Raw genomic sequence first — 26,095 nt, 5'->3', positions numbered from 1 at the left:
GATACCAATCCTATTAAGAGCACTTAACAGTTCAACCCGAAGGATGTCTGCTCACAATTAAGCTCTTTTTCCCATGGGACTTAGTTCTAAATGGGCATGCAGTTGCAGGCTAAGAAATATTATACGAACTTCTGGATCTACGCAAGGGTTGTATGTTTGGCTACTGCAGTTGGCATCGTAGTGGAATCTCATTTACAGCTTCGGCGGCAGCAGAAATTGCTGCAGCTGGATGCTGTGGCCCCAGAGGAGAGGCAACATTTCATAACATCTGGGCTGTCGGCTTGCCAGTAATCCCTGCGGGAGTTGTCAAGTGTGTGGGCCAGCCCAGAGAGTGTGGATGTGAGTGCAAGCAGGGTTGGAACAGTCAAGAATATGGATGTTGAGAGCGCCTAAGGTGAAGAGGGGAAGCTAAGTGCCGAATGTGGAACGTGACAGCGAGCAGCGAACAAAGTGCGGGCAAGGGTAAATCTTCAAGGTTTTGGGAAAGACCAGAGGAGCAAAGTGGGAGTTTTGGAAAAGAAGTGCGTCAAAATAAAATGCTGCTTAGTTACATTCATTTAATGCGCTGCTGCTTTGAGACCGACCAATTTATACTCCCCATCACTGCTTCCCCAGGGATTGGTCTTCAGTGGATGTAGCTGTGTAAAATCTTGGGAGAATAGCTGTGCAAGGAGCCTTCAGGTAACACAAGAGAAGCAGAAGGGCACCGGGAAGACTTTTAGAACTGCAAACATTTAAATCTAGCAAAATTCTCCATGCCTCATTTGTTTGCAGCTCCGAGGCATCCATTGGGTTTCAGTTTATTTATTTATTTTGCAAGAAAGAGAGAGAGAGAGAAGTCTTTTCAAAGAATAGGCACCCTGGGAGCATTTTACCTTCTGTCGAATCTTCTTAAGAAGGAAGCCACCAGAGCAAGCACAGAAGGCTAGAGGAGGAGGAGACTCCCAGCGAACTGTCCCCTGGCAAACATGAGTTTGGATAATGGCGCTGTACGACCTTGGTCATGCCACCAAATCGCTTCGAGCTTCCTCATTGCCTGCCTCCACAGAATCCAGTGTGGGTTTGTTTTTTTTTAATCGCCCATCTATTTGACTTTGAAGGTACCACAAGACTCTGTTTGCTTTGTTAAAGACCAGCAGATTCATTGCAGCATAAATGTTTATGGAGTAGAGCTCGCTCACGTCTGAGGAAACAGGCCCTAGAATCACAGGAAGCTGCGTTTATACCATGCCAGACCATTGGTTCATCTAGATCAGTATTTGTCCGCACTGAATGAAAGAGGCACTCCCAAGATTTCTCTCCTGGGATTGAACCTGGGACCACCTGTATTCAGAACAGATGCTGTGGCCCTTTGCTAAACCACAGAGGCCTACTCCATGGTACACGTTTGCTCCTTGTTTGCGGCTCTGCTGTAACAGATTTAATGTGGCTAACCAGTGGGGTGTAGTGGTTAAGAGCGGTAGACTCATAAACTGGGGAACCGGGTTCGCGTCTCCGCTCCTCCACATGCAGCTGCTGGGTGACCTTGGGCTAGTCACACTTCTCTGAAGTCTCTCAGCCCCACTCACCTCACAGAGTGTTTGTTGTGGGGGAGGAAGGGAAAGGAGAATGTTAGCCGCTTTGAGACTCCTTCGGGTAGTGATAAAGTGGGATATCAAATCCAAACTACAACAACTCCTCCTTCTTCTTCTTCTTCTTCTTCTTCTTCTTCTTCTTCTTCTTCTTCTTCTTCTTCTTCTTCTTCTTCTTCTTCTTCTTGGCTTTACTAAAGCAAAATAATTTAGAGGGTTTTTTCAGCTTCAGAGTGAATTTTAGTTTGCTATGTGCTTCAAAAGGAAGGTCCACTGGCCCAGCTGTAAAGCGTCTAGCTGGGATATATCAGTCATTGACATTACAAAACTTCAGGCAATGAAACTGGGTAAGCTGTCGGCCTGAGAGCAACTAAAGTTGACAGTTTTTGTGTTAGTGTCAAAGCTGTTCCATAGGCAGCCGTCAAGCCAGAGCTAAGCAGCTAAAAAGAGCCTGTAAAGGTTATCATTGACAAAGCAAAAGTCCTAGCCTTAACACTAGGCTTTTCTAATGCTTCCTGTTGAGGAGAGCCAATGGCCAGCCTGGCTGGGTAGGTGGAGGCAATCCCTTTATTGCAGGGGTAGCCAATGTGGAGGACTCCACAGGCTGTAGACCACAACCCCCATCATCCCTCACCATTGGCCATGTTGATTGGTGGTGATGGGAGTTGGAATCCAACAACATCTGGAAGGCACAATCTTGGCTCCTTCTCCTTTGCGATCAAAGGAGGTGCTTCATCTTGTAGCGTTGTTGGCTGAAGATGCGCATAAGTCATTGATTTCTGAATGTGTACGCAGCACTTCCTTGCAGTTAGATCAATCACTGGTCTATCTTCAGAAGTGGGCAGCTCCCTATGAGTCCATTGACATATTGGAGGGAATTAGAGACAACTAATTGACAGAATGTTGACCTGCATCCTACTATTTTCCTGTTAGCATTTCCTTTCCTGCCCTGCCTTCTAGACTAGAGTTTCTAGACTAGAGTTGTTCATTCATACAAGGCTTTTTGTAGATGCCAGTTTGTTTTAAGAGTTGTTTTTCTCGCTGCTCAAGGTCGTCAACAGCTTTGGCAGAGCATTAGTAGAATGAAAAAGAGATGTGGGGCATATCTTTCCATGACACAGACTTCTGAACCTTTATCTTTCAAGTTCCCAAAGTCCTTTTAATAGCAGATCTTGCTTATTTTAATGAGCCTCATTATACCTAATTTGTTCAACTCTCTTGTGTGCTGCCATATGGCTCCGGTGGATACCTAGTGAAAATGTATTTATTATCTCATAAAACATATATAGAGAGATGTCAGATGCATGTAATTAAAGGAATTGTCTTTTGAGGTATATATATTTTATCAATTAACCACCTGGAGCTTCCTAGCCAATTCTTAATCAGCTAACTGACGGAGGACATCTTGAAACCATGTCTGGAAATAGGCAAGCAGAGATCTGTATATACTATACATGCATAAGCCTCCTTCAGGCATTCACGAAAGTGTGATAATTGTGAGAAGTAAGAATGGGGGGCAGGATTCTATTCAGTTCACATTTATTTATTTTTTAATATAAATTTTATTAATTTCTCTCTTTAAAAGCATAAACACTCAACATACACATACACTATTACAGACAAAAAAACAGCACATTCTGAAGATCTATTCATACAACCAAAATATAGTCACAAAAAACAAAAACAAGAAAAAGGGGGATTAAGAAGAATGAAAACCATTCATTTATGTCTTCTTTTAACTGACTTCCAATTATTCTCTCTATAATCCATGCATGTTCACCTTATTGTATCACACAATTCTTATATTCCATTTACCGGTACATATAATCCTCCCTTAAATTCAATTTAGTTTCAACCTTAGTCTGCCTTTAGGATTTTGGATATACCATTATTCTTTATATACTCATCAAATATCCTCCATTCCTTTTTTATTTTTTGTTTCGTTTGTCCTCTAATTCTTCCAGTAAATTTTCTAGCTGCGAATATTCTTTCATTCAAACTTGCCAATCAACAGTATTCTATTTGGGGTTTTAATGTCTTCTGGTATTATATTTAGTAAAAGCATTTCCGGTCTTTTTTTGATTGTACATTTTAACATTTTCTTAAGTTCTTCATAAATGTTATTCCAGAACTTACATATTTCAGGACATTTCCACCACATATGCATTTGAGTTCTATTCAGTTGACATTTAGAGGCGAATTTCCTAATTCTCATTTCCTGACACACAGCTGTTGATCGAAATTTTCACTTTTCCAAATTTTGCAGTGTAGTTCTCCACAAATTCATATACTAGAGGACAGTACACATTAGAATGCACATGTTAGTGGAAAAAAAAATAAAAAATAGCTCAGTTGTTAGAGTACAATACTTTTAATCTCGGGGTTGTGGGTTCGAGTCCGGTGGTGGGCAAAAAGATTCCTGTATTGCAGAGGGTTGGACTAGATGATCCTTGTGGTCCCTTCCAACTCTACAATTCTGTGATTCTATGAAAATGCACAATATTAGGGGAAATTGCATAGGAAAATGTGTACACTAGGAGAAATCCACACTCTTGGTTTTTTTAATAAACTGATGAGGAAATGTAGAGAGCTGAAACCAAGATTGGAAAAACAAGAAACCAAAGTTGGCAGCTCTGACTATCCCTAGTAGAAAGCAAAAGGGCAAGGCTGTGAACACTCATCCCCCCACTGCACCCCATACTCCTTCCTGGCCTTGAACTTACATCTGTGTTCCTCACTTGTATTCCCCCGCTTTTTTTAATGGTAAAATCTGGACCCTGCTTTGCTTAGCAGATCTCCCAGTTCTAGTAAGAGCACAGCATAGATCACTCAGGCTTGAGATCTAACCCCCTGCCCCCAACATACGAAACGTTTGCTAGAAATAGATGGCATGTTTTAATTTCTAGAGAGAGAGGTGCAGAGACTCAGACTTAGACCATATAGGCTAAAGAGACTCCTCAATGCAATGCAAAGGGGCAGAGCAGGTTGTGGTTGCTCGGTGGAAAGGGACAGGCATATTGTATATGTACTAAGGCACATTTTGACTACATTCCAACTACCTGATAGAAGCAATTGTTGGCTACCAAGCCTGGCCATGATTTTTTTGACTCCTGGGAAGTACCTTTCCTTCCTACAAGTCCATTGTGTACTGGCAAATGATGTCTGCATGCTCTAAGTACAGATTCCATGCTTTCCACCTGCTTCTTGAATGGAATTGCATCCTTGCTTAACCAGGATAGCTTAACACATCAAGGAGGAACTAGTGAAAACTCGAGTTCACCTTGACACACTGCATATTGTGAGATACACCGAAACAGCATAATCCTCACAAAGTGATTTTTATGACATCAATTTCCAGTGTGGATTATGGTGTTTGAACACTCCTGGTGTGATGAGAGATGTTAGGGGAACATGTCAAGGTGGACTCATTTTCCAGTCATTCGCTCCAATTTCCTACCACGCTGAAGATTTGAATTGGTCCTCAGAGACAATTGGAATGTAAATTCAAGAGTTTATAGCTTTCTGGCTGAAAATGGGTGTATGTTTTTTGTCGGCAAAGCCTGTGGTGTTTTTTTTTTTAGCAAAAGTAACTTGAGTTTCCTCAGCTACCCATACACTTTGCCACTTTGCCCATATGATGCCAGTCTGTATTGCACAGACCCCTCTGCTATGTGCAGGGTCTCTTGCTTCAATAGTACATGTGCAAGCAGCATAACACTTGAGGGTCCTAAACAGGTCAACATTCAATGGTATAGGGCATGCTTTTTTTTTAAAGGATCTGCACCAGAGGCCTTGGAGTTACAGGTGTTAGGCAAGATAGACCAATTGTCTAACTCTCTGTATAAACCAGTTATTTATATCCAAGTATGTTGTGATCTCAAGGATACAGCAGGCTCACTCATAACTGAGCTATGGATGTTGTGGAGAGTTTTCTAGAGAGCGGTGGCTCTCACCACTTAAGGAATTCTGTCTAGAGAGGGAATGCTGCAAAGGATTCTGGGACATGTTCTACCACACGCCTTGTTAATTTTAGGTTTGTCTGGCCTCACCATTTGAGGAGAGAGTTGTGCCATAGGACATACCCAACACTTTCTTGTGTCTGCATGTTGTGGGGAAAGACGAGTCATGTATGGATAAGCTGTCCTTCAGTGAAACTCATTCATCACTACTGATCTTCTGACTTAGGGACTTCGATAACTTTCGAGGGGGTTCCCTGGAACACAGTTTGAACACCACGGCTGTTGAATCTAAGCTGTCAATACAGGATATTAGTTTTTGTTATAGAGCAGGGAAAGCCAACATGGTATCTTCCAAATGTTGATGGACTACAACTCCCATCATCCCAGACCATTGGCCATGCTAGCTGGAGTTGAAAGGAGTTGTGCTCCAATAACAAATGGAGGTCACCACATTGTCTGCCCCTATTACAGATTGTGTAATCCCATTTAAGAACACGTGAGACTGTTTTCTGGAGCTGGCTTCTTTGTGAGCCGGAAAGTTAATTGTGAATAGTTGTGTGTATTTTCTGCAGGTGGTATGGTAGGAAGAACTTTGTCTTCATTGCTAGCACAGATCGAACCCTCTGGAGAGGTCTTGTATTAATTTGTGTCTTGTATTAGAGGGCTGGGAACTTGCCTCCTTTCCCTCACCCGGCCAGCTAACACCAAAAGAATTATGTTTGCACAGTCGAAAGTCTGTTCTGGGGATGGTGACACGAGAGGACACAGAAAGTCACAGCTTGAGCACTTGTTTGTCTCTCAGCAAATTATGTAGCCATCACAAGCATCTCCAGATTTACTATCTCTGAATCTAATTTAGGGTTCGGGTCTCGGGCTTAAATAACTGGCTGGATAACTTGCATAACTCTCTGCATAAGTTGCAGAAATAGTTACAGCTTTTGTGTAAGCATTCTTTATGATGGGTTATTTCAGCTGCAAACAATGGGCGTTTCCAAACCCACTGAGATCCTTACGCGCTGCTTTTGCAGAGCCATGTCACAGAGGATAGAAGGTAACATCTCCAGCTTCTAGGGTCAGACACATGAGTGAAGGTCAAAGGGAAATTGTCAGGCAGAGAACTGAAGCCAAGGTAGATTCCCAGGATGCATCTTAGACAGGTGGAGGTGGGTGTGGAGAAGGGTTGCCCAGGAAATCGAGAGTGTGCGGCTGGCATCAGTAGTAGGCATTACCGGGCACCTGCTGAGGTTCATGTCTTAGTAGGGGAGTTGCAGCTGTCTACCAGAGCCCCCTGGCCTGTTGGCACTTTTCTTGCCATTGGCTGCCTGCTGTCTCTCCCTCTGGCGAAATAGGAGAGGGCAAGTGGATAGCAGGAACCAGAAGAAGGAGCAATAACTGCTGCTGCCTCTTCACTCACATGTGCTTCAAGGCAACAGTAGGGACTGAGCCCAGAGGGGGGGTGTTGGTGCTAGATATAAGACAGAGGGACCCATGCAGGATATCTTGACACAGGGCCCCTCAAAACCTGGTGCCAGCATGGCAGAAGACTTCTGCAGGGGCAGAAATGGTTGCATGACTACACAGGGGAAAGAAATAAGGGTGAATGCATTGTAGGTGAAGCTACTATACTCCATGGCACAGACAGAAAGTCAGCTCACTGGAAGGATTTTTGTAGGAGACAGGAACATCCAGGAACCAATCACGTTGGAACTGGATAGAGCAAGGCAGAGTCCCTCACAAGCAAGTTGGGCTTGTGATAAAAAAATCATTTATTGCTTTTCCAATCAGCAGTCATGGAAACTAGAGCAATGGTCTGGTCAAACTCCCAGAAGGCCTCCCAGTTTGAGTCCACCTCTGAGTGATGACCTTGGCAGGTTATAGAATAGCAGACACTGCTCCTCTGGAGAGGAGAAGCATCGGCCACTTAACAAATACCAGTGTCTCCCCTATTCTTGCATTCCACCCACCCCCAGCAGGCCATGCATATAGCATGAACAAAGAAGAATGAAACACCTGCTTGGACATTCTCGCTTGGCATGGAAGGGAGTTCTAATCATGGCTGACAATTTCAGATGTGATTTTCCCTTGGGAGTTAATCTCCTATTTAGGCTGGTTCTTATAACCAAATAGGAGGCTGCCTTATACAGACTGGCAGCGGCTCTCCGGAATTTCAGGCCAGGAGTCTCTCCCAGCCCTATTTGGAGAAGCTGGGAATTGAACTTGGCACCTTCTGCATGCCAAGCAGATCTTCTGCCACTGAGCTGCAGGCCATCCTCTGTAACAAGAGTGTGGGCTGAATTGATTTGAACAGGAAATTGCATGTGCTGATCATGCACATGCCTGTTGCTCCACCTCCCCGACTTGCAACTCAGCCTGCATTGGTGCACATCTGCCGAAAGCGGGTTGAACAGTGAATTTGATGTGTGTATGGTGAACTTTGCGTGGATTCACACAACCTGCATTTTCAACACCAGGGTTTGGTCATAAGACACCAGCAATAAGACACCGGTGTTGTTCAGAATGTTCAGAATTGATAGGATCTGGATGGGAAGCAAGCAATAAATAATTGCTCCTGTTACTCCCAAGGCTAGACTAATTCTCTACCTGGCAGCAACTGATGCCAAGACTCCTCTGACTGACTGCAGTGCATGTTGCAAAGATAGTGATTGAATTCTCTTTGAAGAATCTCAGCCTATGCTTAACTACTCAGACAATCAGTTTGTAGAGAAAGTTGGGATGCTGGAAAATGCTCCAGAAACGCCTTTTCCATGCTTTCTATTACTCTTCTGAGACGTTCATATGTTCATGTTAAGTATTTCTTTTTTATTGTTGTTTTTCCATGGCTCGTGGCTAATGAATACAGAAATCCATGCCCGCTTAGTGAAACCGCCCCACTTCGTGACACTGAGGACTTAATGGTTTCTGAAATCCTCTTTTTTAGGCACACGTCAGCTGACTTTAACCAGGTGAGAATGGTTAGAAATAGTAATCTCAGCCACAGGTGTTTTTCTTAGCACTTCAACTCCGTGTAGCCTTATGGAAGATTTGCTCATATTGGCTCGAGCCAACGTTGACTTTGTCCTGTACAACTTCCATTAATTCAATCTATTCTTTGACCCCTATCTCAACCTTTATTTTGGTGCTGTTTTATATTTTTCATTTCATACCTCAGTGGACCAGATCTTAGGACCCCAAACAGACACGCAGTTCACATTGTGTTGGCAGATCATGCTCCACCAATGTGCTCGTACACATATTTCTCTGCTGCTGCTAATGGTGGCTTTTGACTTGAAGCCTGAGGGCTGGGTTCAGGTGCTGAACCAGACACTGGTTACTGCCAGAAACCCTAGACTACGTTCCGCAGTTTTGTTTCTGATTACTTTAAAAGCCATCAACACAAAAGGAAACAGGACCTTTCGGCAAGAACTACTTAATAGAAAAACAACAACTCTGGGGCTGCTGCCAAAACTGGTATCCTCTGTTTTGCAACTCTCACCCTGCATCCAGACCGTCAACATGTAAATTTCTTCCCTTCTTTACTTATGCCTACCATGAGGCAAAATGAGGTGAAACCATAGGCATATAAGCCACTGTTCTCACAAGTCCCCTAACTAGCCTGCTTCCCTCAGGTACAAAGAAGGAGGTTGCCCTGTCATCAGTGTTGAAGTAAGGGTCAAGTAAATTTAATTTGTTTTAGTATTTTGTCTTCTGTGTGTTTTAAAGGAGGGTTGTAGATTTTTCTCGATTCCTCCCCCCCCCCCCGGTTTTATCTTTCATAAACCATTTTGAGTTTTTTGTCCGTCCCCCATCAATCGGTGTTTTGATGAAATAAATAAATAAAATAAATGCCAGTCAGGTGCGCTGGCATTTTCACCCCTCCCATTGCAAGAATTGCCTGGTCTTTTGTTGTGCTTTCATGTTATGAGAAAGGAGGGGGCAGAAGCTGCTCTTTGGGACTACTGAGGAACTTTGCTTTAAACATCATATCCTATGAGTGTTCATTGTACAATCACCTAAACACTACATAGGATTTCAAAGTGAACTTTTGCACTTTAGAGTTGACTATACTTGGAATGTATGCCATAGGCTATAGCCATTTAAGTGATTATTGTTAGCTATATTTTTGTTATAATATATTTCATATTTTTTCATACTTCTTCACGGTCTTTGTGTATTTCTTATTTGGTGATTGAAGAAAGAGCATTCCACTATCTAAACAGAACTGAATGTTCTAAAATACCGCTGTTGAATGCTTGCATTTGGTGCAGTTCAGTCAGCACAGGTCGTCTCCTGTATTTGATGCAGATAGAACACCTTTTTGCTCTCTTCCTTGACGCTAATCTCCAGGGTTTAGATTTAATGTTTGTTTCCGACACCCATCCTGCCTGTTACCTGTCCTTGGCGATACATCATTTGCATGGTGACGCAAAAGGAGTGGGTTGTCAGTCTTCATAAAATGTCAAGGACCCAGTGTCAAGATAAAAAGGCAATATTCTTCTAAGTGGTTCAGGCAGACAATAAAGCCTTTTTGTCAAGGTAGAGATGGTAGCGTTTTCTGTCTCCGAGTGTGAAGTGGCCTTAACGTGGGAATATCTTGGCTCTGTAGTCTGGTTTATTCCTGCTTCTCACCGAGGTGGCAAATCTGTGTTGAGGCTTTGCACTTTGAGATGCAGGTGGAGGCTTCCGTTTCTGAATGCTACTCCTTGCAAAAATAATAAAAAAGGGATGTCACTAGTAGCTTCTTTTGATGGTCAGGTAGCACTTCAAAGCCACAAGTCAGGAATAGGGTTCCCCTCGACCCATACACTTTCTGAAGTACAATTCATCAGGTACCAGAGCAAGGTGGGATCTGAATCTAGTCAACACATCCCTCCAGCAGCGGCTACAATAGTATAGGTACAACATTTCACATGTACCGTGTTTCTCATATTATAAGACATGTCTTATATTTATTTTTTCCTCAAAAAAACACACTATGGCTTATTTTCAAGGGATGTCTTATTTTTTTTCCTCCTGCCGCGGCCGGCATTGCTGCTGCGCCTATCACTATGTCTTATTTTCGGGGTATGGCTTATATTCCTTGAATGCTTAAAAATCCTGCTATGGCTTATTTTATGGGTATGTCTTAAAATATGAGAAACAGGGTAGTACATGGACATCTGAACATATAAAGCCCTTCGGATAGAGGGTTTTTTTACAGAAATAAGCTATATCACGGGTCAACATGTGGAATGTACGCCAAGTTTGGGATTGTTAACTATTTTTAAAGAAGGGCAATCTGACCTTTGTTATAAAGAACTAATTACTTTTCTTTTAGTAGCAACGTGCCTACTAGTGAGTGGAACAGAACTAGAAAGGATTGGAACATCTGTGTATCTCTCTGTGGCGTTTTACCTCTAGGGGACCAGCAAGGGTTAATTAGTAAGGGAGAGTGAAGAGCCAATAGGAGCTCAGTAGGCAGAAACCAATAGGAGCTCAGTAGGCAGAAGCAGGGAGGATATATTGTGCTGAGTCTGAGAGAGAATTAAGAAGGGAATTTCAGAATCAGGAGGACGTTGGGGGAACTAGTAGGAAAGGATAGGTAAAGGTAAAGGGACCCCTGACCATTAGGTCCAGTCGTGACTGACTCTGGGGTTGCGCACTCATCTCGCATTATTGGCCGAGGGAGCCAGCGTACAGCTTCCAGGTCATGTGGCCAGCATGACAAAGCCGCTTCTGGCAAACCAGAGCAGCACATGGAAACGCCGTTTACCTTCCCGCTGTAGCGGTTCCTATTTACTTGCATTTTGACGTGCTTTCGAACTGCTAGGTTGGCAGGAGCTGGGACCAAGCAACGGGAGCTCACCCCGTCGCGGGGATTCAAACCGCCGACCTTCTGATCAGCAAGCCCTAGGCTCTGTGGTTTAACCCACAGCGCCACCTGGGTCACAGTAGGAAAGGATAAGTTTAAGCAAATGTACCTGAGAAGCTGTGAAGAATTTATTTGCTTGTGAGATCATCTTAAATAAACTTAATTGTTTGGTTTACCTTTCACCTGACTGGGATCCAATATATGTGTACCAGTACAGTTACTGGTTGGTGGCAGCAAATGAGTATAAAGGCATGGGAGGCTCTGGGTCAATAGACCGTGAAACGTCCGGGGGCCCTTTGCCGGTTTATCTCGCCACACTCTCGTTGTAAACAGACTGTATCAGAAAAATTAACAAATGCATTAAATAATACAAGTGATGTAGACAATTTTGTTGAAATATGGCATCCTTGTATAAAACACTTTACTGATGATCCTGAATATTGGTAAAGTAAAGGTAAAGGGGCCCCTGACCATCAGGTCCAGTCGTGTCCGACTCTGGGGTTGCGGCGCTCATCTCGCTCTATAGGCCAAGGGAGCCAGCGTTTGTCTGCAGACAGCTTCCGGGTCATGTGGCCAGCATGACAAAGCTGCTTCTGGCGAACCAGAGCAGCACACGGAAACGCCGTTTACCTTCCCGCCGGAGCGGTCCCTATTTATCTACTTGCACTTTGATGTGCTTTCGAACTGCTAGGTGGGCAGGAGCTGGGACCGAACAACGGGAGCTCACCCCGTTCCAGGGATTCAAACCGCCGACCTTCTGATCAGCAAGCCCTGGACTCTGTGGTTTAACCCACAGCACCACCTGGGTCCCTACTATTGCCAAGTGCCCAAATCTGAATATTGGCAAGTGCCCAAATCTTAGGTTGGACTTCGGCAAATTTCGCTAGATTGATCTGTCCTGTAGCAGGGAGGGGGCGAGCTGGGATTTTGTTTTTTGCATCCCTTTCTCTCTCTCTCTTTGTAATTAAAAAAATTCCTTCAGTAGCACCTTAAAGACCAACTAAGTTTTAATTTTGGTATGAACTTTCGTGTGCATGCTATTGGAAGTCAATAAAACTATATTAAAAAGCAAGCAAACAAGCAAACAATATCCCTCCAGTAATCCCTCCCACAGCCCTAGAGGCAGAGCATTGCCATCATGGCTAGTAGCCACAGAAAGCCTTTTCCTATTCATCTAATCCTCTTTTGAAGGCATCCAAGTTGGTAAACATCAGTCGCACCTGTGGCAGCAACCTTGCTCCAAAATTAGTGTGTCTAGAATTGCAGCCCTAAGGAGAACAGCAGCCCCCATCTTCATAGCATTTCTCAGGATTATATTCCCTTCTCTATAATTATTTTCTCTGACCACTCGGATGCTGGGGTTGTTGTGGGGCGGCCTGCAATGAGGAAGAACAGTTGAAGGGCATATGATGCAATTTGGCTGCATGGGCCCATATGACAGACAGAGTGAAGTGAATGCCTCTGATTTGTAACTTTCAGCATAGGGCTAATGGTGAGTTATTTGATTTATTGTTGTATTTTTATGGCCGGGGAGGGGGGGGAGAGAGGTGCTTGTTGGTTTTCCTGGCTCAGGTCAGGTGCCAAAATGGCTTGACTGGCCTTGACTGGCTACCGAGCAGATAGGCACTATATCACCAAAACAGTGGGTTGCATAGACTGAACTTCATGTTGATAAACAGAAAGTGTGAAGCTGGAATAAAACACTCTTCTGTATTTGTGCTGTCAAATGCCTTGGTCTGGGGATTTTCTGCCACACTGTGTTGGTTGTGCCTCTAAGCAACAAATCACACACGAACACCAAAAGAAAATGTACACACACACACACACACACACACACACACACACACACATTTTATCGCAGTAAATTGCAATGTGTTTATAGTGGTGCATGAGCTGTGCACATGAATTATAGCACCCCAGCAGAATTTCTGAAAATGAAAATTCCTGGATACTGCCCTGAGTCTAACTTCTCCAACCTGATGCCCTCCAGGTTTTTTGGACTACAGCTCTCATCATCCCTGACCACTGGCCAGGCTGGCTGCAGATGATGGGAGTTGAAGCAATATCTAGAAGAGGCAACAGGTTGTGGAAGGCTGATCTAGCTCATTGTAAGGCAGGTAAGCTTGTTTAAGGTGTGTTATTTCCTTTTTTGAAGACAACAAATCATTTCAGTAACAGATGACCTTCCGGTCCTCTCCACACTATGAATCCTGCAGCCTATCTTGGTTTTCCTAATCCAGTCTCCTTTGGACCACAGATCCCAAAGGGACCAGGCTAGGAGCACTGTAAGCTATGAATTTTGCGTGGCTGTCTTCCCAGGTCGCTTTCCTAGCTGTGTGCCACAGCAGGAAAAGGACCATAGCTCACCTTTGCAGGCAAGAAGCCCCAAGTTCCAGGCATTTCCAGTTTGATGGCCAAAGAGCAGGTTATGGAAGATCCTCCTCCAGGGACCCTGGGAAGCAGCTGCCAGTCAAACGTGCACTGTACTATGCTAGATGGACCAATGCTCTAAGGCAGGCCTCCCCAAACTGCGGCCCTCCAGATGTTCTGGCCTACAACTCCCATGATCCCTAGCTAACAGGACCAGTGGTTGGGGATGCTGGGAATTGTAGTCCAAAACATCTGGAGGGCTGAAGTTTGGGAATGCCTGCTCTAAGGCAGCTTCATATCTCAATAACAACATGGGAAGCTATCTCCAAGTCCTTGGGCAAGCAGTAGAGTGACACCCCAGGATGGTTATTCACTTTGATCTGCTCTCTTTCTGTGGCAGCCTCCTTTCAGACTGTTCCTTCCAGTGCCATTCTACTGGGTTATTGGGGTTGCAAAAAAGGATACCCTTTGTTACCTTGCATTCCTTACACGAAGCAGCAAGGCAAGGCAATAAGGATTATTCTTTCAACATTTTTTTAATGGGGTGAGACGAAGAGAGAATGAAGATACTAGACCAAATTGGCAATGCCTTCACCACTCCATTAACAATTACCGTCCTGGCCGTATGGTATTTTGTTTGTTTTCTGATCCTAATTAATCATCTTATTTTTGAGTTAAAATAATTAAAGCTAAATCCTCTCTCTTCATTTTAATCCTTCCCATGCTAAGCCGCGCACTGTTGCGCCATGCTGTTTCTCCTCTGGAAGTTGCTTGGAGCCATTTTCCTGCCTCGTAATCATGTTGTCTCTTGGAAAGTTATAAACTCTGAGAGATGAAAACACCTTCTTAAAAAACAGGAGGAGGAGGAAGGAAGGCAGCGTTAATAAGCAGCTCCCTAATCACAGCGGATGTATGCCTAGATCTGTGATCATAGGACACCAAATGTCAATGTTCCTTGGCGAAGCAAGCACTGGAAGTTAAATGCTTTGATTGGGTTTTACTTGCTTTGTTTTGTTTCAAACTTAAATGAATCATAGAGCTAGAAGGTGTATTGTGCAAGCTTGAATAAAAGTCATTTGCCAAAAGTCTGTGCAGATTTCAAAGTAATTAAAACTCAGGGACTGCCTACTTGGCACTATCTTCTTAATTGATAATCAAAATGAGCGGATCAAATAAGTATGCTTTGAACACAGCTGATAATTGCCAGCAATTCCCTTTGAAATTCTTGGATCAGTTGGATTCCATCATTAAACTGGTTGTTTGCAAATTCGCTACTAGTTGATGCAAAACCACAAAGAAAACCCTTGCATAATACAACGGTGACACTGGGTCTCATTAAATAACATAATAAGTTATAGGATGAGATGAGAGGGAATAAGTTGCTTAGAATTTCTGCTGTTTTTTTTTTTTTTTTTGCCAAATCAAGGAGAATGAGAGGTGGGAAAGTGCAAGACTCTGTTCATTGCACTGGACAATGTTGTGGTAGAAGTCAACAGAAGATTTAAAACACCTTTAAAAGCAATGGGTGTTGTCCATTGTCAGCCAAGTTGCCTGATGGGACTTCCTTTTCCTCCCTTCTCCTGCATTTCCTTGTTTCATCCCAAATAAACTCCAAACCTCCAGAATACATTTCGGGGTCAAAGAATGGATATCTGCTCCATTCTGCTGGCAAACACTTAACTATACCTTACAATGTGTTCCTGAAAGGTGGGGTGGTTTGCAGAATGAGATACATCAAAAGCTTAATCGTATTGCAGTGTAGTGTATACATACTTTCTTTAAAACAGTTTTTTTAATATAAAAAAGAGTATATTACCCAACTATTCCTGCCCAGAAAGACAGATGTAGTTATTCTAAACTCCAGAACTCCACACTGTTTCTCTATTGGAATACATAGTTTACTGCTATTGGGACAGCACACATTAATCAGCTACTGAATGGCACCTAAAACAGATTCCATCACTGCCCCTCCTGCCCACTGGGGTCTAGGTTGAATGCATTTCACCATGTGCATATACATGCCAATAGCATCTCTACCTGGGCAGCTAATTATTGGTGTACTAATGCTACACATATATGGGATGGTGCACATGGAATGTGATGGTGGCAGTGATAGCTACTAACTCAGATGGCTTTAAAAAAGCATTCGACGAATTCAATGTGGTCAAGGCTATCAGTGGCTACCAGTCACGATGGCCATATTCTACTTCTACTCTCAGATGCATTATGCCTCTGAATACCGGTCTCTGGGAACTGCTGGTGGGCTGTCAGGAGTCCAGGTTCCCCGCTTGATAACACAGTAAGCATAGGTAATTAAAAAGGAGGATTTATTGCGAAAACAAACAGATAGCTCCAGACGGCTCTAACAAAGCCTCCGGCATCATTACTCAAGATGACCCTTCTGAAGACTCCTTCTGGCGTCGACAGAAGATATTGAACTTACGACCCTTACGTCTCTTGTTTTGCTTCCTATCTAGCAGCCCTCCCATTCGCCGACTCTTCAGACTTAGTGGATCAGCTCCAACCTCTTCCTATTCTGAGAGGCTGTCTCTGAATTTGTTCATGCCTAATTGTGCCTCCTGTGAGCTTTGACTGTGTTCTAGCCTGCTCTCAGCTACTGCTTTATCAGCCTGTCCATCAGGGTCAGGAAGAGCCGAAGTCTTCAGCTGTCTGCTCTCCCCTGCCTGACTATCATCTAAGCCTCTTTGTTCCTGGCTGCTTTCTGCAGCTGGCTGCAAACCTTCACTTGGTGCTGGCTCATTCCTGACATGGGCAGAGTGCTGTTGTGCTCATGTCTAGCTTGCAGGCTTCCCGTAGGCATCCGATCACCCCAACCAGAACAGGTTGTGAGACCAGATAGGCCAATGGCCAGATCCAATAGGCTCATCTTACATTCTTAAGTGTTTGAATGTGACAGTGGGGCACTGAGCACTTATGCAGGTAAACACTTTCTCCACTGCTTGCATCCCATATACCGTAAACCAGGCCTGAGATTTGGGGTGTTTGCTTTCTGCATTCCTTTTCCCCACCCCAGCCCACCCCAGCCCACCCCATGCAATACAAAGTATGTGTCCTACTAAGCGGAGTTTTCCCTCCAATAAAATAACACGTGAGCAGAGCCCGAATGTTCTTATTAATTGCTTTTGAATGCTGCAGTTGGTGTTTTGTGCTTCAGGTAGTGCTGGGATAATTGAAACAGCTGGGGGTGGGGGAGGAATCAAGTAGGATTCAAGGTGGTCTGCAAAGCTCTGGAGACAGATGTGCATATAAATGCACATTAAAAATAAACCCAAATAAGTAAATACCGAGTTACTCGCTCTTATTTACTTCTTGCGATCCAGTGGGACAGAACTCATTCCCACAAGCTTAGATGCTTGCATTTTCTATTATTATTTAAGACTTTTAAGGGTGGGGGGAATCTGGTTGAAGCTTATGTGATGTTTCAAAGTGAAGAGATGAGTGAAATTTGCATAATAGAATCACAAAAATGGAAAGCATGGAGCATTTGATATTTAAAATAGTCTCATCTGAAGCTTTTAGCACAGGTAGGAAAGGTTAATAAAAAATCCATCCATACAGCATATAAATTATTCCAGACTTTAAAATGTAAAACAAAATTATGTCCAATCCATCTTCCTGCCTTCTCTTACAAACATATGTCTCCTTAACAAACCTTTCCTACTTAAACACCTACTTGAAAAATTAAAGTGAAATGCATCACAATTCTGACTTGTGTGAGCTATAATCCAGTGTCCAGTCACTTAGCTTCATGACTTGGCCCTAGAACAGGGGTCAGCAAAGTTTTTGTGGCTTGGGCCGGTTCATGGTCCCGCAAACGCCGCGGTGGGCCCTAGTGTGTGTGTGTCCACACGCAACGCAAGCGCAAACACTGTTTCTGGTGCTCTTCCAGCGCGGAGGAGGTGTGCGCAGCTTTCCATTGGCTGCTGGAGCTTCCTGCAGCCAATGGGAGCCCGGCCAGCATCACAGAAGGCGGTCCCCGCTCTGCTCCGCGCACGGGAGCCAACTGAGCAGGTAGCAGGGGTCCATGGGCTGGTTAAACAACCCCCGGGCTTAGGTTGCCGATCCCTGCCCTAGACCCATGGCGTGAGGGCACAGTGGAGGGTGCCATTGAGCATTTGCACCTCGTCTTGCCCATGACAGTGAGTAAACAAAGCCAACCCTTCCATACTTGGGAAGTGAACGCATGGGAGGGTCTGAGGGGTAGAAGACATGACTTGCATCCACCATCACAGAAATGAAATGCTACAGAATGATGTTGGAGTACCTATGAGGAAACAGTTGAAGTGCTGGGATGAAATCAGGAGCCAAAGATCTGTTTAGTATTTTGAGATTGTAACAGTGATGGTGAGGTTAAAAAGAATTATTAGGGCTAGGCAGATCTGCCAATTTTGGTTCTTTCAGTTTCTCATGTTCCTGATTCTGGAATTCAGTCCCCCTACATTCATTCATTTGTAATAATAATAATAATAATAATAATAATAATAATAATAATAATAATAATAATAATAATAAATAGAATCTTTATGAAAACTCGTCAGCATTTTAGTACAAACTTCTCCAAATAGACACCTTTTTGTATGCCATTTTGATTAATATACAGTACAGTGGTGCCTCACTTAACGAATGCCCTGCTTAACGAAATTTTTGCTTAATGAAAGGATTTTTCGAGCGGAGGTTGCCTCGCTAGACGAATTCGTTTTATGAAAAATTCGTCTAGCGAATCGCAGTTTCCCATAGGAATGCATTGAAATTCAATTAATGCGTTCCTATGGGCAAAAAAAAAATCCAAAAAAATTCCAATGCATTCCTATGGGATTCGCTAGACGAATTTTTCGTTATAAGAAAAGACCCGTGGAACGAATTAAATTCGTCTAGCGAGGCACCACTGTTCACAATTTTGCAAGCGGTTCCCCCTAATATCCCTTTTTGTATGTTATTGTTATGAATACATTCATCTGACTGCAGATGTCCCTCGTAATAAATGCATGTTGGGTAGTTGAACGGCTTTGCTAAATTTGAAGAAGTGCAGAAAGGAATGGAAGCATTGGGGGGGGGGGGAACTGGTTGCTTTGTCAAATGCAGGCAATTGTACCCACCAGTCCAAAACACTACATCTTCAGATTCTAGATGCACAACTAAAAAATAGCACTGGCAGCCACCCGGTTAAAAGCAATCACAAATCGGCTTCATGTATATGTTTTTCGTCTATTTGTCCATCAGTTACATTTGCATCTGAGTAAAACTAAATGTTCTGAAGCAATGCGTGTTGTTTTCTTTGTTTTTAGATCTTGCATCCATGTGTTAACAGCAGCCATCGACTTAGAAAAAGACATTCCCTTCTATCACAGGTATATTTTTAGTCGGTTAAACATTTGTCAATGGATTGTCCTAACAAATTAAGAGAATAATATTGCAGTCCTGCTGAAAAATCTATGTGTCTGGCCTTCCTACTTGCACAAGCGACCGTTGCAACCATCATCTCCCCCAAGCAGTAGGAGCCTGCAGCTGTTGAAACAAGCAAGGCCCCTTTAAAAATAAGAGCTCAGTCGGTACAGCATGAGACTGTTAACCTCAGGGTTGCAGGTTCAAGCCCCATGCCGGGGAAAAGAGTCCTGCATTGCAGGGGGTTGAACTATATGCCCTTTGCGGTCCTTTCCAACTCTGCAATTCTATGATTCTACTTTGAGGATGGCACTAACCACACAGGCTCAACCTAGAGTTAATTGTTGCTTAAGCAACATCCTAAACCTATGCCAGTCTTGAGTCTCACGTAGACTTGCCCATCCCAAATGCCTCACCTGTCTACCAGCACCACCACCTGAAGCAGAACAACAGCTACTAGCCATTGAAGCACCTTTTTTGGTTTTATCCAATGGATTGTGTCAGGAGTGCATGACAGATTGCAGTACATCCAAAGGTTAGCTAAACTTGTAAATAAGCCTCATTTCACTGTGCAGGTTAGGTAAACGATCCATGCAGTCATTTTTGCAGACGGTGGGTCAATTCCCACCACTTGTAGCTACAGTTTGCACCAGCGTGGCTTGGAATCCTTGGCTTTATTGAGAAGATATAAGTAGAGAATGAGATATAAAACATGGATGGTTATGACTGAAGTACATTCTCCCCCAGGGGATCGTGTCACAACTGATGGTTTCATTTATTTTTTGTGTCTCTTTAATGAAAATTCACTCTGCTGGATATTTAGCTAGCCCAAGGAAACTTTCCCATTTGTTATTTATGATGTGTAGAGTTTCTGTTCTGTAGGATGAACTCTATTTTAGAACGAACCAGGGTGCAGATTACTTCTCACTCGACTCTTCTTATTCAATTACTGACTTTTCTCTCCCCCTGTTCCACTCGACTTGGCAACTGTACCATTACTTTTAGCAACCATATGCAAGCTATTATTCATGCTAAATGACCAATAGAGTTTTTTTAAATATATATATGATAATGTCTGGCTTTTTTCATTTATTTTTAATTTGCTATCAACTCTGTTGCTGTAACTGATCATCTGACTGTCCAGTTACAAACTTCAATATTTCCGTCTTTACAGCACGATGTGTAAATTCCAGCTAATATCTATTCCAGTAGGTGTTTCCTGTTTCCTTCTGTGCTTAAGAGATTTCCCATCCTTTGCTTATTTATTCTGTGTCTCAGCCTTCCAGTAACAAGAGTTCTCTGGGCAGTGTGCAAAATAAAAATAAATCACAAATACAGTACAGTTACAAATTAAGAAGCATCAGATAAAGAAGTTAGAACTTGAAAGCAGATCACTTGATCAAGTGATCAATATATATTTTTAAAAAATGAAGCTGTGATGCATTAGAGCACAGCATGGATGGATAACCTGTGATGGGACAGTTCAGTTGGTTAGAGCGTAGTGCTGACAATGTCAAGGTCATAGAATCGATCCCCATACAGGACAACAGCATATTCCTCCATTGCAGGGGGTTGGACTAGATGATCCTTAGGGTCCCTTCCAGGTCTACAATTCTATGATTCTATTATTCCCTTGGTCCTTGCATGGCTCCCTCAGCATGGCCAAAGACAAGGGTGGATGCGACTTGGCCAGCAACATTGAGTGAGCTGAAGGTTCCCCATCCTTGGAACAGGGCGTTGGAAAACAAGCCCAGCAATCATGCTATAAATCACAGCTCTGTGTAAAATTGTAAAGGTCTGGCCAGATAAAAAGGGTTTTGCTCAGCATCAGAAAGATATTAAAGCAGGTGCCAAAAGGTGCTTTTGGGGGGGGGGGAGGCTGAAACTTGCACACCAACCTTAGCTGGTAAAAAGCAATCTAAGCCAGAGAGGCCACTTATGTCTCAGGTGACAAAGATGGATTGCCCCAAAACTTTGGATCTGACTCCAGAAGATCCTTTATGGGAAGTGCAGCCCTCTCCAGAACAGGCTGAGCACATATCCAACCTGTCTGTTTCTTCCCTAGATCCTTCTGCTTTTGGACAGATACCTCAACATTTTTGGACCCTCTAGCACTCATGTCCTGCTTGCAGGCTTCCCACAAGCCATCTAATTGTCTACTGTGAGAACAAGATGTTGGACTAGATGGGCCTTTGGCCTGATCCAGCCGGCCTCTTATTATGTTCTTACAATAACTCCATTCTGGATAGCCTCGGGGTTTGGAGATTAATTTCCCATTTTGGGTCCACTGCCCGCCTGTGCCAGTTTTCAATCACATTGAAGATTTCTTTTTTAAAGCAACAATCTAATATTTTTATGAAACAATTCCATTGCCAGTTTTATTAGGTGACAGGGGAAGCTTTAGATAAGAACAGGTCTGTACTAGGCAGTGACTTGCCGGTTGGTATTCTGTAACATTTAGACTAGCTTTTTAATAACTGGGATCACACATTGATCTGTGTTCTGTTGAGCTAGAATATAGTGGAAATGGCCTTCTTACCTTTACAAAGAAGCAAACACTCCTTAACAGAACCTTATTGGAGTTTTCATAGAATCATAGAATCTTAGAGTTGGAAGGGACCTCAATGTCATCTCGTCCAACCCTCTGCAATGCAAGAATCTCAGGGAAGCATCCATGACAAAACCTTTGCTTGAAAACCTCCAAGGAAGGAGAGTCCACAACCTCCTGAGGAAGATCGTTCCACTGTTGAACAGCTCTTATGTCAGAAAGTCCTTCCTGGTGTTCAGTCAGAACCCCTTTACTTATAACTTGAAGCCATTGGTTCGGGTCCCAACCCCTTTAGAGCAGGAGAAAAGAAGCTTGCTCCATCTTCCATGTGACAGCCCTTGAGATATTTGAAGATGGCTGACGTATCTCCTCTCAGTTTCCTTTTTTCCAGGTTCCTTATTGGAATTCAGGTCTCAAACCAATGGCTTCAAGTTACAAGGAGGAGGAGGAGGAGGAGGAGGAGGAGGAGGAGGAGGAGGAGGAGGAGGAGAAGAAGAAGAAGAAGAAGAAGAAGGAGAAGAAGAATAGTAGTTTCGATTTGATATCCCGCTTTATCACTACCCAAAGGAGTCTCAAAGCGGCTAACATTCTCCTTTCCCTTCCTCCCCCACAACAAACACTCTGTGAGGTGAGTGGGGCTGAGAGACTTCAGAGAAGTGTGACTAGCCCAAGGTCACCCAGCAGCTGCATGTGGAGGAGCAGAGACGCGAACCCGGTTCCCCAGATTACGAGTCTACCGCTCTTAACCACTGCACCATGCTGCTTACAGTGGTTTCTGGTTACAAGAAAAGAGATTCCGACTAAACATCAGGAAGATCTTTCTGATGTAAGAGTTATTTGACAGTGAAACTGCCTCCCTTAGGAGGTTGTGGACTCTTCTTCCTTGGAGGTTTTTAAGCAGAGGTTGGATGGCCATCTGTCATGGTTGTGATTCCTGCATTGCAGGGAGTTGGACTAGTGGGTAACTTTCAACCCTAAAATTCTGTGTTTCTGTGATTCCCATAGTCATGTCTTGTTCCAGTTAGTTCCCATGGTCTAGCTTGTTGACAGCCAGCCTTGGAAGCCGATCACTAACAGTGAAATGACTCCTACTGCGTTGTACGGGCACGCTGAGCTTAGTGGCGGCTGTGAGTGAGGTATTGTGCTGGTACTCTGTACTTGTATGTTTCTGCCTGCTTTCATTAATGCGCTTGGCCCAAGTACTCCCGCTTCCCTGGAATGGAGTCTGACAGTGCCATTTACTTTCCAAGTACTGCTGATGCAATCTTACCCGCTAAGATGCAGAGAATCATCAATCACCGCAGGCGTGCATTTGCCACAGCAGTTGCCACAGCAAACAAGAGAGGGGAGCAAGAGAGAGCTGGCATGAATGAGATCTGCCTGCTGGGCCCAATGATGTTGCCATAGAAGAACAAGGCAGCCACGCCCTTGCCTGGCCTACTGCAGGCATTGATTAATTGCCATTATTTGGCTATGCACATGGGGAAGGGTTCCTGTTGTTAGGCGTGGGACACATATGCGGTAAGCCTCTGTTTCATCACAAAAAAGGTCTCTGTGGATCAAATATTAAGGTAAAGGGACCCCTGACCATTAGGTCCAGTCGTGACCGACTCTGGAGTTGCACACTCATCTTGCGTTATTGGCCGAGGGAGCCGGCGTATAGCTTCCAGGTCATGTGGCCAGCATGGCAAAGCCGCTTCTGGCAAACCAGAGCAGCACATGGAAACGCCGTTTACCTTCCCGCTGTAGCGGTTCCTATTTATCTACTTGCATTTTGACGTGCTTTCGAACTGCTAGGTTGGCAGGAACTGGGACCGAGCAACGGGAGCTCACCCCGTCACAGGGATTCGAACCGCCGACCTTCTGATCAGCAAGCCCTAGGCTCAGTGGTTTAACCCACAGCGCCACCTGTGGTTCAAATATAGTGGACTGCAGTTCCCATCATCTCTGACTATTGGCCGTGCTTGGTTCAGGTGGATGCAAGTCGGAGTCCCGCAATACCTGGAGAACCACAGGTTCCCCATCCCTGATCTGTCTAGTCCAACACCCTGTTTCCCTCTGTGGCCAACAATATACTTCTGGGAAGACCACAAAGGTCTTGCTTTGTTACTGTTATACAGCAGCACACTGCTTCCAGACCTGGAGATAGCCTAGGGTATGGAACAGAGTGCCCTTCAGATGTTGTTGGACTCCAACTCCCATCAACTTGACCCAGCGCAGCCAATAGACAGAGTTGATGGGAACTGCATTTCAACAACACCTGGTGGAGTGGGGTGGGTGGGTCTAGGCTGGATACCTGTGCATTTACATAGTAACTGCCTAATAGACCTCCATGAATTTGTCTCATCCCCATATCTAATCTAAGTGAGCAGCCATCACCACATCTTCAGGCAATGGAGACCATAAATTAACTCTTTGCTAAGTACCTTATTTTCACTGCCCTGAATCTGTTGTTGGGTGACCCCGAGTTCTAACACAAAAAAAGCAAAGTATCTCTATCTGCTGTTCTCACATTGTGCATCATTTTATAAGGCGGTTCCGTAACAGGGCGATTCCTTCACAATTTTACTTCAGTTCAGTATGGTTTGCACCCATGAAATTGGGCGTAGCGCTGTAACCTCCACCCATCTTTTCCCCTAAACTTAAGATGCCTCAAATACTTTAGTCCAGATATGGGGAACCCATACCCCCCCCCCAAAAAATGTGTGTTTGACTCCAACTCATATGAGCCCTGACCATTGGCCAGGGCTGGCTGGGTCTGTTGGGAGATGGAGTCCAAATAACACCAGGCTCCCCATCCCTGCTTTAGGGATTTTTAAGATGTGGTGGAAAGTAGCATAATCAAATCAGTCAAAGCATGGACAATTCCATATATCTAGGGCCTTGCATATTCACCATAGTTTATTAAAAAGAAATATATCTAGAAAGCCTGGATTCAGTGACCTGTACATGTTTATGCCAGTAGAGAGCATTTGCATAATTCATGCTACAGGGTTTTAAAGATCAGTTCAAACAATTTTATTCTAGTTGTTGGAATGCCGCTGAATCCCAACTGCAGCCGCTGAAAATTCTCTTGAGCCACCTCTGCTGCTTCCGGAATTTTAGCAGATGTGGCCACAAACATTCAAGTGTGTCTTGTGGGGAGAGGAGGGGGTGCTTTCTAAAAATTCTGAAATGAAAGCTTTGATTTCCAGGCAGCTGAATCCTAAACCCAAAACAGTCATACCTTGGTTTACAAACAGCTTAGTTCTTGAATGTTTTGGCTCCCGAATGCTGCAAACCCAGAAGTGAGTGTTCCAGTTTGCGAACTATTTTTGGAAGCTGAATGTCTGACGGGGTTTCCACGGCTTCCGATTGGCTGCAGGAGCTTCCTGCAGCCCAACAGAAGCCGCACTTTGGTTTCTGAACGTTTTGGAAGTCGAACGGACTTCCGGAACAGATTCCGTTCGACTTCCGAGGTACGACTGTAGGATGGTTTGTGTGTTTTCCTGTGCTGCTGTGGAATTGCAGCATAAACACAGCCTTACATAAGCATGCCCATAGAATTCGTGATCACTTATCAGAAGGGTTTGAAAGCGCTCGGAGCTCTTCAGTATATACCGGTACATGTAACAATTCAGCGGCTGAAATCTCTTTTAAGAACAATATTAAATAACTATCAGGCCTCAATTGGGTGCTAAATTGGATACTGTTTCACTGTGGACTTGTGACACCGAGAGACGGAATACAGGAGCCAGGAGGAAATGTGTCAACCGCGGACGTACAATGTGACACTTTAAAGAGTTGAATTATACAGCGCTAAGTATGTTTCTAGTTTAGCGAGAAAGGATTACACTGGAAAAAAATGTAGAGGCCGTTGAGAATAAGTGTAAGAGAAGGGACCTTAAATTAATTGGCGTTGCAGAAAAGAACAGTTGACATTGAAACAGCTAATAACTAATAATGGTAAGGACTTGTTGGGAAAGTTTCTTCCACCCTTGAAAAGTGGAGAGAAGATGTACAGAATACTAAGATGTGTTTTCTATACAGTGGCCTCTTTTTCATTGCGAGGTGGAGTCTTTGAATTCTGAAATTAAAGCCCGAACCTCAGGAAGAGCTGGGTGGCAAGTTCCTCATGTACACACATACCCAACAGGCTTTTGCATCCACTTTGAGAGTTGCCATGGTGATGGTCAATTGGGCCCACATACCCACCATTCATTTAAACCCTATGATATGCTTCGATATGAAAACAAATAATTCTGAAAACTAAATTCTGTTAAAGGTACTGAGGGTTATTCACCTTACAGAGCTACAATTTCTGAAGTCTGTGTGAAAAGGGATTGTGTGCCCTCTGACATGTCGCAGAGGAAAACTAGGGTGGACGTTTTCTGGGACCTTGCTCCTGCATGAGTCA

At 43.9% G+C, this 26,095-nt stretch overlaps 1 protein-coding gene across 6 annotated transcripts in view; it reads left to right on the top strand.

Annotated features, from left to right (window-relative positions):
* Positions 1 to 26,095, top strand: part of SAMD12 (sterile alpha motif domain containing 12) — a 190,173-nt gene that overhangs the window by 122,469 nt on the left and 41,609 nt on the right. For 2 of the 6 annotated variants that reach the window (XM_088675863.1, XM_035124405.3), the window contains exon 5: positions 19,055 to 19,117. The exons of 2 other annotated variants lie outside the window; for them this stretch is intronic. In XM_088675863.1, coding sequence (XP_088531989.1) covers positions 19,055 to 19,074 — 20 coding nt within the window. In that variant the 3' untranslated portion in view covers positions 19,075 to 19,117. Of the gene's footprint in view, positions 1 to 8,390; positions 8,482 to 13,368; positions 13,496 to 19,054; positions 19,118 to 26,095 lie in introns of those variants that run through there. 2 more of the 6 variants (XR_015951588.1, XM_088675859.1) reach the window with 2 other exon arrangements.

This window comes from Zootoca vivipara, chromosome 8 (genome assembly GCF_965207765.1).
Source record: "Zootoca vivipara chromosome 8, rZooViv2.hap1.1, whole genome shotgun sequence".
In the NCBI taxonomy this organism is placed as follows: domain Eukaryota; kingdom Metazoa; phylum Chordata; class Lepidosauria; order Squamata; family Lacertidae; genus Zootoca; species Zootoca vivipara.
This window is presented reverse-complemented; position numbering and strand designations above follow the sequence as displayed.